Source organism: Bactrocera oleae, chromosome 3 (assembly GCF_042242935.1).
Source record: "Bactrocera oleae isolate idBacOlea1 chromosome 3, idBacOlea1, whole genome shotgun sequence".
Classification (NCBI taxonomy): domain Eukaryota; kingdom Metazoa; phylum Arthropoda; class Insecta; order Diptera; family Tephritidae; genus Bactrocera; species Bactrocera oleae.
This window is the reverse complement of record NC_091537.1, coordinates 86,232,310-86,246,943: the sequence shown is the minus strand read 5'-3', so window position 1 is coordinate 86,246,943 and position 14,634 is coordinate 86,232,310. Positions and strand designations below refer to the sequence as shown.

At 36.7% G+C, this 14,634-nt stretch overlaps 1 protein-coding gene across 2 annotated transcripts in view; it reads right to left on the bottom strand.

Moving 5' to 3' along the window:
* ZnT35C (Zinc transporter 35C) overlaps positions 1-14,634 on the bottom strand; it is a 114,164-nt gene that overhangs the window by 31,875 nt on the left and 67,655 nt on the right. For both annotated transcript variants that reach the window (XM_014233862.3, XM_036359754.2), the window contains one exon: positions 9,968-10,147. In XM_014233862.3, coding sequence (XP_014089337.3) covers positions 9,968-10,147 — 180 coding nt within the window. The remainder of the gene's footprint in view (positions 1-9,967; positions 10,148-14,634) is intronic.

Below are 14,634 nucleotides of genomic sequence, written 5' to 3'. Positions count from 1 at the left end.
AATAACACAACAACACATAGTTTACACAAAACACGTATGAGTGAACAGTGGCAAATGAGGCACTTGAACAATAAATTTTTTTTTTTTTTGTATGAAGAGTAAACGAGTTGGACAACGAGGTGACGTACGAGCATAATATGTTCGTACATAGGAGTTAAAAGAAGGGTATCAACATGGTTTCTCTTCAGAGGAGAAGAAACTTTCATGATTTTTAAAGAAGAAGAAAAAGTAAATATGTTTCAAAATATATACCTGACCTTGAACAATTAGCACAGTTTTTGAAAGCCTTCGGAAGAGAATAACTTGAACAAATTTTCTACAAAACCTACTAAATTTCTCAAATATAAAGGTGAGAATCTCTAATTTATTTCCACTTACAAAGAATATTACGTAATTTTATTTCAAAACCTTAGCTTTTGGAATGTGTATGAGATAAGATTAAATATAGACTAAGGTTTAAGCGAATCTAAAGAGAGTAAAGCGATAGTTAGAAAAAGAGGAAACTAGTACAGAAGCCGATAAAAGAGAGAGTTATGGAGTGCATATTCAGGAGAGATCGACATGACTAGGTTTGAGTATTAGAGTTTTGAGTAAAGAGTTTTTCTTTATATATAAATAGAAAAGCAACTCATAAAGATTATGCAATGAATCGTTTCATAATTAAAAGGCAAAGCAGACCTGTATCCTCTCCGATTCCACTGCTAGACAATATCAAACAATAGTTTATTTAGCTCTAGGTTAGATTAATCAGCGTTGTCTTCCAATATCTGGTTGAAAGATTGATTTCAAATATTAGGATTAGTGCTAAAAGATCACTGGTAGCAAGCTTGAGTAAACCTTAATTCATATAAATAGTCATATGGGGGCTCAGACTCAGAAGTATGAGTAAATTTCGTCAAAAACCTCTGTTATACCATATAACCAAACCTTATCCGGACTGACAAAAAATCTTCAATCTCAAGAATTTGTATACAAATCGTTATTATTATCGCCTTCAAAATAGGTTCTTAAGCCAAGATTGTTGGTGAGTAATAATGCATTTGATGAATGGAGCATTCTACGTTGTCAAATATCTCTTTTGCGACCTCAACACGACGTTATCTTAGCAAACGCTACAGGACGTTTGGTACATGTCTAGCATTGACACGCTTCATACCCAAAACATTAACCAAAATGTATGGAATCGAACCATAAGAGATGTTGAGATCTCCTGCTATCTCATCCCTCTGATGTCAACATGACGATTTTTAAGCACTGTTCCTTTAACTTTTTCGATGTAAGTTTTCGATACAAGTTTCCAATGACCACACAACCTTCACGGAATGCTTTGTGCCACTCAAATTCTTTTGTTCGTAATAAAGTAGAATCTACAAAACACTTCTGCAATATTTTCAATGGCTACGGAGCCGTGATTCTAATAGAATGCCATGATAAAAATCGCCAGACAAACTTTTCGTTTAGTAAACAAAAATAAAAACGTTGTACTAATCTAGGAAAAAAAATTTTATCCGGGTCAATTTTGTGCGAAGTGTTGTTAAAAAATAATTAAAAATAAAATCAGTACTCCCTTAATACTAAGAGTGCTCGACACATTTCGAGCCCATTCACGAGCTCGTTTCAGCTGCAACAACAATCGAAGACTCCGGAAGAGGATGTGCGCAAACAAAACCATTTGCTCAACTCGTTTGTACGCTGACCTGCGCTAATATTTATGTTCCTGTCAATTAAATCACAGAGACTTGCGCACTTCTTACTGTGGCGGACGGTAAATGACAATGACAGCGGCAACAACAAAAACAGCAATTGTATTGTAATAGCTAGGAATCGTGTAAAATATAGTAAAATAACAGCATATAAAGTGGCTGGGATGTTTTTATGTGTGAGAGTTTTTATATGCATATAAATATATATACATATATATAATATGATTTCTTCATGTATGCGTGTGTCTGGTAGTGTTTTATTATACCCTGAACAGCGAAAATTAAGTTTGCTACGAAGTTGGTAACACCCAGCAGGAAATGTCAGAGACCCTACAAAAAACTATATAGAAATGCTCAGCGTGACGAGCTGAGTGGATTTAACCATGCCCGCCCGACCTTCGTTGTATCGTAAAACTTTTTTATTTAACAAAATAACTGGACGAAATTTAGTATGAGTTATTTTTCAAGGCAACGCTACAATATCCGAACATATTCTTCGGATCAAACTACTATAGCATATAGCTGTCATACAAGCTGAGCAACCAAAATCAAGATAAATATCTTTACTATAGCTTTCTTAAGCTATAAGAAATGCACTAGTGAAGGGTATAATAGCTTCGGTGCAGCCGAAGTTAACGTTTTTTTCTCGCTTATGCATGTGTATGTGTGCAGCAACTCGCCAACACTAACGAGCCGACACAAGTTGGACGGAACTGTAAATAACCGCTTCATTGCGCTCCGATTTCCTGCGACAACACCGGCCAATATGCGCTGATGAGCATATAAAATACAGCAACAACACTAAAGAGTAGTATGCTTGTAACTCGTGACGACAGCGAAGGCCAACACGTTGCGCGCATTAAAAATTACGAAACATTTTTTATGTTTACATATACTTGTATGTATATGGGTGGGTACGTGTGTGCACGTGCGCTTGCGTGTGTCTGTGTTTAAGTATGTGCATGTGTGTGCGCAGCAGACAGTCATAGTCATTACGAAATGCCAACAAACAGCGTCAACGAAGCGTATAACCACCAAGTAACCTGCAACTTGTAACCGGCAATGGACTCAATGAAGCATACAACAACAACAAATAGCATATTGGTCATCTTACGGTCTGAGCGCGGCGGCGGTCAACAGCCATCTATATTGAGCGTAAATAGTTTATAGCGAAAAAGGATATGGCGGCGCGGCAGCACACAAACGCATACACGCAGAGGGAATCGATGAAGGGCTTTCGCAATCAAGCATGTTTGCCTGTGTGTGTATGTGACTGTGACAAAGAGCAACGATCGCCTTGGCTGGCAAGAAGAAAAATACTTTGAGGCTTCATTGCTTGCCGAACGATGTGTGAAAATGCATGTGCTATCGTCTGTGTGTGTGTGTATGTGTGCGGCCATTAAAACGTAAGACGAGATGCGGCAATGAGCGACGCGGCAACAAAGCGCAGAAATAAAAATTACAAATAAAAAAATTTAATATAAAAAAGTAAACAATCGGTCAGCCAACAGCGAGTGACAGCAGCTCCTCAATGGCTAACGGTGTTCGTGCTAGTGACTAAACGTACACAACGCGCTGACTTGCCTTTAGCCACAAGAGAGGTAGCAAAGGAAACAACGGAAATCGCTCGTGCTTCACTTTTGTAGTTTAATTGCTGACAGCTTTGAAATACACACTCACAACTAAAATCAGGTAACGGTATAGTGAAACATGAAAAAGTGTTCCACGTGTCCATATATTTTACACACAGAACTCAAAGTCAACGGCCGCGAAAAACGCCAACTTTTTGCTACAAACGAAATATGAGCAAACCAAAAATAGCAAATTCTGACTTTGAGAAATCGTTAGCTTAAGAACGTGTTGGCGGCCATTTTCAGCCAACTAATGACTGATACGGCACGTGTGTCGTGTTTGACACGCGCGTTTGCAAAATTTTTTGAAAGTTTAAAGAAGTCATGCTTGCATTGGTAGATGGATAAATGAAGAAAAACTGAGAAAGTTACGTAAATGTGCAGCAATTAAAAAATGGAATGGAATGAAACGAAACGAAACAAGTAAGGAAGGGCTAAGTTCGGATGTAACCGAACATTTTATACTCTCGCAAAGTCAAATGGTATACTCGTTTGAGATTTCTTTGTGGATTGGCTGATATTTTCGGTAGAAGGTCAACTATAGGCACTGGGGTCCACATATTTAGTACTTAGGGGCTTGAACAGTTTTGGTTCGATTTAGAGAATATTTGGTCACAAGGGTGGCATACTTTAAACGTATTATTCACGCAAAGTTTTACCCCGATATAATCATTGTTGCGTGATATGCATAGTGGAAAGTGAAAGAATCAGATGGAATTGAAAATGGTGTTATATAAGAAATAGGCGTGGTTCTAGTGCGATTTCGCCCATTTTCGCAGTATAACATAGAAACATGAAAAGAACGTTATGTACCGAATTTTGTTGAAATTGGTTAAGCAGATCTCAAGATATGGGTTTTCACCTAAAAGTGGGCTGTGCCACGCCCACTGTTTAATTTTGAACGCGGTTCCTATAAAGTCATCTTATACCATCCCAGAGATCAAATTTAATGTCTCTGACGTGTTTCGAGCTTGATTTATCGCGCTTTAGGTAGCTTTTAACAGTACCGTTATATGGGGAGTGGGCGGAGTTGCCACCCGATTTCAACTATTTTCACACCGTCAATAGAAGTGCTAAAAACATTTGCTTCCAGTGAATTTTGTTATTATAGCATTAGCGGTTTAGGAGATATGCACATTAAAGCTATAAGAGGCGGGACCACGCCTACTTAAAAAAAAAAAATTTAACTGCAGATGACCCTCCCTAATGTGATCCTTTTTATCAAATAACAGTCGTGTATCTTATTGCGGAGCTTAGTTATGGCAATTTATTTGTTTTTATTAATGGCGTTTTGTGGGCGTGGCAGTGGTCCGATTACGCCCATCTGCAATACCAACAGTACCAAGAAACATGTCTACCAAGTTTCATAAAGATATCTCAATTTTTACTCAAGTTACAGCTTGCACGGACGGACGGACAGACAGTTACCCGGATTTCAACTCGTCTCTTCATCCTAATCATTTATATATATAATATATAACCCTATATCTAACTCGACTAGTTTTAGGTGATACAAACAACCGTTAGGTGAACAAAACTATTATACTCTGTAGCATCAGGTTGCGAGAGTATAAAAAAAAATAATAATGATAGAAAAAAACTGGTTTACACAACTGAAACTACTAAATTCTGTAAAAGCGAAATGGAATGGAACGGAACGATTGGTATCAGAACGCAATAAAATGAAATGGAATGGTTACCTTGCTGAAATTGATATATTGCATAGAAACTAAATGAAGGGAAACGGATCGATTCAGAACGCAATAAAATTAAATAGAATGGTTACTTTACTGAAAAGAATATATTGGGTAGAAACGAAATGGAACGGAAATTGGGACGATTGGAATCAAAACGCTATATCATAGAATGAAAAAGAAATGTTTTTATAAGAAGAAGTAAGACAGCTTAGCTTAGAATTAAAGCAATAAATGGGCCTTGTAGAAAAACTGAATTGGTTTCGAATTCCAAAAGTAAGAATTTTGCACATTAAAATCAGTGTAAGCATAGTATTAATGAAATGGATACAAAATTTCCAAAAGATTTAAAATATATTAATAAAACAAAGCACTATTTTTTTGTAGCTAAGAAATTACACTGAAAATGTAATTTAATATAGCGGAACGCTTGGACACAGAACAGTATGAATTGCAAGGTGACTGAAATTAATTTTTAATTTTTAGGAAATTTACACATTGTTACCTTTCAAGGAATGAGACAACACCAAACGGTATTAAGGTAAATAAGGAACGAAAAAAAAATTACGTCAAAGAATGGATAAGTTTCCACGGCTATATTGATGGAAGTGAACAAAATTGCCGAATTGTATCAACTTTGCTGAAACATAAATAGAGTAGAAAGGAACGAATGGAAACAGAACGCTATGAGATGAACTATAGCAGTAATTTCTAACAAAAAAGCAAGTGTTATAAAACCTAACACTGAACGAATGAAATGGAATAGAGCGGAACGGAGTATTAGGAAATGAAACACAAAATACTGACAGAAAGAATATAGAAAATGTTGAATAGAGGAGAGTAGAAAATATACAAACGTGGTGCAGAAGGAACAAAAACTATTTTATAGCATGTTTTTTCCATAGAGATGGCAAAATAATACTGAGTTAGGAAATAAAACCGTCCAATTTAAAGATTCAAATTAAAGATTCCACGAACAATTTTTATACATATTTAGACTTTTGGAAAAATAAATTCTTTTAACCTAGCAATATATGTACTCGTACTGCTAACGGTAACTAGACTCGTAAACAAATCGAGTGCAAAGCAAAACGTTACAACAAATGACCAAAGCCATTAGAGTGATTTTTTACTACGCGTTCTGTGGCACAAAACAAATGCGCTAATCGGTAAAGCGGCAAGAGATGAGGTACAGAAAAAATTCTTTTAAATATTTCGGTGAACTGTAACTCTAGTTAGAAGTTCTGACATAACAGCTTAAACTTTCAAAAATATTTACGTGGCCTTACATGTTCTGGTCATTCTTATCCAATGTAGGTCGAACACAAGTAATAATTATAATTTATATAATAACATATAAAAGCACGTTAAGGCAGTATTTATTAAAAGGCTTTTTGATTTTCTGAATCATTGTTTTTGAGTAACCCTTGCGATTGCAAAGTTGCTTGTAATAGCATCTAATCAGAACAATCCGAGCTTGCTTGGAACCAACCATATAGTAAGGAACCGCAAGAAGCCAGTGTCTTAAGTTCCTACCTGTTCCCTGACCTAGTGGGCTCATCAGCCTTGCAGTTTTCAGAAATTCTGCTATGAGTAGGCTTCCAATCCGGTCTAATCATAAATTAATACCATGGCAGAGATAAAGAGTTGGAAACTCGTATCCCTTCACTAGTCTCGAGCGTACGGTCATGAGAAGCAGTAGATCTAGAGCTTCTTAATGGTTGAACCTTAGCCTGGAGTTGATAGACAGTGCCCGCCAATATACTTCTCTATCAACCCACTCTGCCAGCTCTGGTTCATACGTAAAAAAGCTCACCGCCTCTCTCTGAGTTGAGAAAAGACTGCCAGGATAGGCTCAGTGACCTGGTAATCGCAGTGATGTGAAATTCAATCAATGTAAGTGTGGATTCCAGAGCGCTCAGGCTCACAGTCATGTATCCAGCTTCTCTGAGTCTGAAAGCAACTTTTGTGGTTATACACCATCCGGCTAAGACCACGATTGCTATGTGCTTGATTTAAAATATTTTAATTACCGCACAGCGGAAGTCAAAGTTTGTGACTAAGATCTATGACAATAGCCTCAACAATCTATATAGAAATTAGCCTAGGGCTCTTCACAATGGGGACAAACGCCACTAGGATCGGTAAAACCATCTTTCATAGCCAAGTTAAGTAAAAAACTGCGATCCAAAATGAAGCCATGCCGATCCTACCTATAATAAGTATAAAAAGTTACTACAAAGTTCCTATATATTTTGACCCAAATGAGAACCAAGTTTGACATAAATTCGTTGCATCTCCATTACTATGACAGCAGCTCAACTGCCGACTGGCCCAACTGATTGGTGCCTAGCACTTCAGACCCACATCTAACCAGCTCACAGAGGCGTCAATAGGGAATTCAACACACACACACAAAACATTCAAACAGAATAAAGGCAAGCACACAAAAAAAAATTGTTCAGCAGTTGTTGTTGTAGTGTAAAAACTGCCAAACGAAGCTCCGCCGACAATGCTATACACACATACACAGGTGGGCAGGTAGCTAAGCAAAAATACCAGTAAGAGCTGAAAGAGGCAGGTAAACGGTTTGGCAGACACTGTCAGCTCTGACGTTGTTGCCACATAATGAAAAACGGAAACGGAAATTGTGTATTGTCTGCCTCCGCTGATGGCATGCCAAATCTAACTCACATACACACACAAACACACATTACTTTTTTGACGATTTGTTTGTCAGTTTGCCTTTATTTTCTTTCTTGTTGTTTGCTTGCTCACCGCAATTGTTTACCCTTGTGGTTGTTGGTGTGTGTTGACATATATCTAGACACATGTGTGTGCGTGTGCTTTTGCCGATCTGCCAACATCTTTGCACATCATTTACCGCTATTGCGGCGGCAATATTTTTACTGTCGATTCTCTTGTTTGCCTCGCATTTCCTTGCCAGTTTTGGTTTGGCTAGATTTGGCCGATATGCTGCCAACAGCTCATTAGACGCATTGTCACCTCTTATAGCATTTAGCTTGTTTGTTATTGTTATAACGGTTGTTTGTTGGCATCAACGATAATGCAGTAGAAATGGTGTTGAGTGATTCTGATGTGTTTTATGTACTTTTCAGCATGTTTTCGACAGTTACATTGCCTACTTTAAGGCGTAGTAAATAATACTAATGGCGAACTAAATGTTTTCGCACGCTGGCAATGACATAACTGATTTTCCAGCACTTATAATGTATGAAAATTGTTACTGCTCAATTGTGGTCATTGTGCTACATTTACTGCATACTTTTAGGCTCTCATCTTAATTTTTCAATTTCAGAAATTCTTTACGATTTTTTTAAATGGAAAAAGACATTTTTAATGGTAGCACGGCATTTCGGAATTCATATTATGACATATGTATACTTTTAGGCACAAATTGTGGAGTATACGCTATGCAGATATATTGTAATAAATGAGATATATTATATTTAGGCGACAGTTGTTTACATCCAGTGCAACAGATTTTTGTGTGGTCCTCTCATTAAATCCAATTTTTCATATATTGAAGTGTAATTTTAACCATTTTTGTTATATAAAATTTTTGGTTTTAATATGTTTAAATACGTAGTATACTTTCAGGCAATTAATTATTATTTTCACTAAATAAAAAGCTACAGTTGAAAAAATACGAAAATGAGACGATTTATAATACCTTCTTGCTGATATGGGCACAATGGCGCTAAAGGGGTTAAAACGAAGGTATACCCCCTTCATTATAAACAAGATAAAAGTGACATCCAGTAGTCCTTAATCTTGGACTTTTTATGGACTTCTTCTGTGAGGAGTCAAGTCGAGTACCAGCGAGAATAAGAATAAGAAAGTCAAAGATGTAGTCCATTCCCGAACTCTCTGTGGTACTCTGAGAAACCCAAGGCCTAGAAAAAAAATTTCAAATAGCTTACATTTAAAAGCTTTCAAGCCACAGAAAGTATTATCTGAGCCATACTTTTGTTATTATCCGACCAACTTAAGGTTTGTCCTTTCTGAAGTAATATTTAATACGGAAGAAGCACATAAGAAAATCATTCGCTCGTGCAAGCCTGGACAGTGAGATCTGTTACATTTTTTTACCAAAAAAATTATTTTTTGAACTCAATAGTTAAATTTTTCAGCATCAACAAAAAGGCAGCCGCCTAAATTCAAATGTTCAGCCTTGGGACTAGCCACGCACAATATGTAGACTAAAATTTTGCTTAGAGTCACAGCTGAAAATCAGCAAGGATAAAGAATGAAGAAAATATGTGAGCGAAACTGTCGCTGTTGACAAAGACCAATGACCAAGCGAGATCAAACATACAGCGGCTAGAAACTAGGCCATCAACAAGCGGGATTTGTGAGCAATTGTAGAAAACCAAAAGCAAGAAAGCGTGAAAGTGGAGTCAGTAGGCAAAACAGCAAACAGGAGAAACACAAATCAAGCGCTTTAACGCCCGTCATTAAGGCGATTGGCAAATCAGGTTCGCCAAAGAAAATTTGTCGCAACGCACTTTTAGGCATGCGACAGCTATAACTCTTATGCAAGATATACTTTTAGGCGCAAAAACGCTATAAATTATTTAGCTAAAAGCAGCAAGAAAAATTATTGCTTCGTCTCGCCAATTGAATTGCAATTAGACTTATCCCCGATATAATTAAGAGCTTACGTAAATGTACAATTAATTTCCGGCTACACTTAACCTTAATACACGATGCTTAACTACTTAACTACTTAAGATACAATTAAATAACCCATGGTCAATGCCACCACAACAATACGCGAAACAACAACAATAACCAACATAAGTACGAAAATAACAACAACTCAACCATGTCTAAACATATTAGTTAATTATGTGCTTGCTTATTAATTTATTCATGTGGTTGTTGGCATATAGGAGTGACATGAGTGGGTACTTACATCAAATTAACCAAAATCGCTAAAGCAGATGTAATCAGCATAATCTTGGCGTTCACTTCAAAATCACGATTAATCAAACGCTGCACGGCCAACCAAACGAGTATGGCTGTAATGACCCAAATCATCACGACCGAGGCCATGGCGCCGATAACCTCGGCGCGATACCAGCCGAAAGACATGCTGCAAGAGAGAGAGAGAAAAAACGAAGAATTAAATGAAAATAAATATGAAAAGGTTGCTGAAACGTGTTGTGGATGGAGAAATGCGAAAAAGTATATTAACAGAGGAAATTAGATTCGTTAAGGTAATTGCACTGTGGCTTACACCCAACAATAACGTAGCGCTTAAAGACAAATAATGATTTATTTTTATTAAAATTATTTATTTTTTTCTGTATGCAATGCTTTTAGAAAACTTTTAAAATAATACTTTTTAACACACGTTGGTAATATCAACCGACTGCAACGAAATTGTGTTATGTAACAAAACAGCGTCACACTCATAATATGCAAAGTGGCCCGAAATTCACGTTGAAGGTAGTTACTTATTTTTTGGATTGTCCTGAGGTAATATGTAAGTGCTTCAAAGCAAAGAACTAAGTAGGTTGCCACATGTTCAAAAAAAATTTAGAAAAAATAATAATAAACCTAAGTTACAGAAACACCTAATCCGAGGTTCAGGATAGCTTAACGTTAATAGTAAAATTATAAAGAGCGTTGCCAACTGTTGGAAAATTTTAGGTTCAAATAAATTATACATTGAGATTCAATTTAAAAACGCTCAAAAAACGCTTAGAGTTCAAAAAAAATTAATGAGTAGTGTTGCCACCCGCTTCAATTTTTAAACTCTACAAAACTTATTCGTTACACTAATTTAATAGTTTAGTTAATTGAGAACGGTTGTTAACTGTGTATGTTTTATTTCCAATTATATTTATAATACAGACGAAATAATGCCATATGATTATAAAATTTAACAAGACTGGGAAGCATTTTTCCCGAAGACAGCGCGAGCCTTTAAAATTTTTATAATATAACGAAACTTAACAGTATTGATGAACTAAAGCAATTTAGGAAAGCTTGCACTTTAAAAACTTTAAGAGTGTTGCCACATATTTAACAAATGGAGAAATACAAGTTTTAACATAAACGAGTTATTACAATAAAGAGCTTGAACTAAAGACTTTGGGTGAGAGTTTTGGAAAGACTAAAAGTTGAGATTATCTTCTAAGGGTTGCCAAATGTTTTTTAAAATATAGACATAACACTACATAGATTCATGAACTTTTTACTTTGAATGTATTTTTAGTTAGCGTTGCCAACATATAATAGGTGTTGAATTAAGTTAAAAAGTTGACTGTGTTACAGGCGCCATAATGATCTCAACTGGAACGCGGGTCCGTTGTGATACCTAAAACTCCTATATATTGATCATTAAGACCTTAAGGAACCGAGGTTGCTTTGAACCTATCACAAACTTCTTGAGGCGGCTAAAGTATGCCTACCGAGATTTATCAAGACATTAGAAAAGAAAGTGCCTGGACCTCCCTTCAGAATCTTTTGAAATTTGATTGGGACAAGATTTTAAGCCTTATCGCATGGATGCCTATAATACCAGTAATAATTCGAATGATTGCAGCAAAACAAGTTTTGCTAAGAGCAAGTAGTTCAGTGGAACTCCAGCGTACTACTCTTGGGCAGAAGAATTTCCCAATCGCACAGGAGCTAACCTCAACGCCTGCTAACCTCACGCGAGGTCTGTAGATTAACTTTTAGAATGCAATAGAAAAACGGGGATCTAACTCGTTCCCACTACGCTGTGTGTGGGACAAGGGTGTCCACTCTCGCTAGCGCATTGCATCAAAAAAAAACACTCCGTGTATCAATATACTGGCTTTTAGATAATGATTTCTTTCCCAAATTCTTTTTTTAATTATTTCGTGAGCAAAGGTAACGATGGCAGCAAGTCACTCGTATTGCAAGAATTTAAGAGAAAATTAACGAAGTAAGTATTTTACTTAAAAAATTAAATTCTTAAGGCATCTTCGCTTCAAGCGCTTAATTGCAGCCAAGCACCACAATATACATATGTATGTAGGTAGCAAGAATGTGCGGAAAATGAAACAGTAGCAACAAAAACTCCGCACAAACAAACTATTAAAGAAAGCATAATATTGGCTTAATTTCTTTTTTGGCTTATTCTCTTTAACTCACACACAGCTGCAGCTACTCAAGTTGATTTTACCATTTTTTTGTGGGTTGCCCCAAGTCCAATGGTTGGAGAGTGAGAGGGAAAGTAAGCAGTCGGGCTGAAATTCAGCGCAAAGTGCCTTTGAATATTTTATGAAAATGAGATTGGTTTTTAGGCTACAGCCGGCATTGCAGGCGCACAACAACAACAACAACAAGCACCAATACGACTCACACTCATCAGTGAAAGCAGCAGCCGACTGCACTCACACACACACGCACGCACGCACATATACATACAGAGAAATTAATGTTGTAGCAATGCTGATTTTGCAGCTTACATTATTTTGCACTTTGTTGTTGTAATGTGCGTGTTTTTTTGCTACATTTTGGTGAAGTTAGCATTTTTTGTTGTTTTTCTGTCTTTGTTTTTTTTTTGCTGCTTTTCTGTGGTTTCCAGCCGCCGAGTAGTCAGAACAGCAGACGGCCTGGAGTTGAGTTGAGTAATTTTGGTCGCGCTTTGTTTTATTACACGCTTTCACTGTGTCTGCCAGTCAGGCCCCAGACCAACAAATTTTCGGCACTTTCCTCCCTCCCCACCTCACTCTCTTTTCTCTCTGCCTCTCCACAACGAACAGCCGAATCGTCATAAAACGGTTGTACATTTTGCAACTGTAATTTCTCTGGTGATTTCACGCAATCAAATAAGCAAATATACAGTAAACAGCGAGAAACCGAATAATGAAGTGGCGCTGTGTTGTTGCAGGTGAGCGTTGTTGGTGGGGAAGCGGTAATGTTGCTGAGGTGCTCGGACGCTTGCAATATTGGCTTGTTGAGCATATTTTATTTAAATTGCTACAATTTTTTATTTGAGTTTCGGCTGGCTATACGGCAAAGTATTTTTTTCCGAAAAAGCCTAAAAGTATACAGTGTAAAATTTTATTTTGCATAAAGTAGGCGAAAAACTTGGCGACCACAGGTATGCAATTGTTTGCCAGTCAATAAAATAATTTATTAACAAAGCGCCTAAAAGTTGGCAACACTAATGACGATTTATGACGATTTCGAACTGCAAAATAATAACAGAACAAGGAAAAATTTTAGCTTCGGCTGCACCGCTATATGTTAATACCCTTGATAGGTGCATTTCTCATAGCGTACAAATGTTAGACTGTACCTAATTTGAATTTGATCAATTAGTTTGTATGGCAGTTATATATTATAGTGACCCGATCGGTACAATTTACACGGTGTTTAAAGCGCTGCTTTGGCCAAAAATCAGCTTCAAATTTCGCGAAGATATCTTGTCAAATATAAAAGTTTTCCATACATGAACCTAATTTTGATCAATCAGTTTGTACAGCAACTATATGCTATAGTGGTAAGAGCTGAAAAATGTGATCGCAGATTATAGCGCTGTCTTGAATAATAAACTATGCCAAATTTCGTGAAGATATCTTATCCAATAAAATATTTTTAAAAACAAGAACTTGATTTTGACAGTTCAGTTTGTATGACAGCTATATGCTATAGTGGTTCGATATCAAAAGTTCTGACACATAAGCTGCCGTTTGAAGAGAAAAGAACGTGTGTGTCATTTCATGTCGATATCTCAAAAACTGAGAGAATAGTTCACGTATATACACACAGACAGAAATGGCTAATCGACTCAGTTCGCTAATAATTTATATATGTTATAGCTTTATAAGCTCTCCGACATTTTTTTCTAGCTGTTACCAACTTCGTCGCAAACTATGCAAGATATAAAATTTGATAGCTGTGAAGCACGCAATAAAAAGCTACAACGAAATGCAAAAATAATATTTTTTTAACGTGCAAAAAATGGCAAATGACAGGCAGTCAAATATTCGTAGTTGATGTCCAAGCCACTAAGCAGTATTGTAAATTCCATTTCATTCACCCGTTCATTTATTGTACATATCTGCCACGCCAGCCTTGTCAGCAACACGCTTTCCGAACGTCGAAGACACACAGCTTCGTCCACTGTTGACGTTTTGAATAATTTCATAGAAATGTTCGCCCATTCGGCATGTTCTTTTCACAATTTTTTCGTACATTTTAAAACCTGCATTGCATATTTTGCGGCGTGCTAACTTGCAAATGCAAATTTCTTTTAGACTTTTCGCTTTTTTTAGTGCTGATTTTATGTTTTGTTTTCATTACGATTTCGTAACCACATTGCAATGAGTTGAGAGAGATTTACACTACCATATTTCACTCAGTTGCAGCAATTTTTCGTCAACAAGTAGTCTACGAACTTGTGCATATTTTTCAACGCAAAAAAATTGCTTTTGTTGGCTCAATTGCGCGTGGTAATTTTTTCTAAGCTGAGAACATATGAGCAGACATGTTTGCGCTGAAATCAACAAATTAAGTCATGAACAGGAAAGAGGTAACGGATGCCGAAGATGAGTGGTAGTAAGCGAAATGTAGACACTTGGTTTCAGTTGAAAGAAA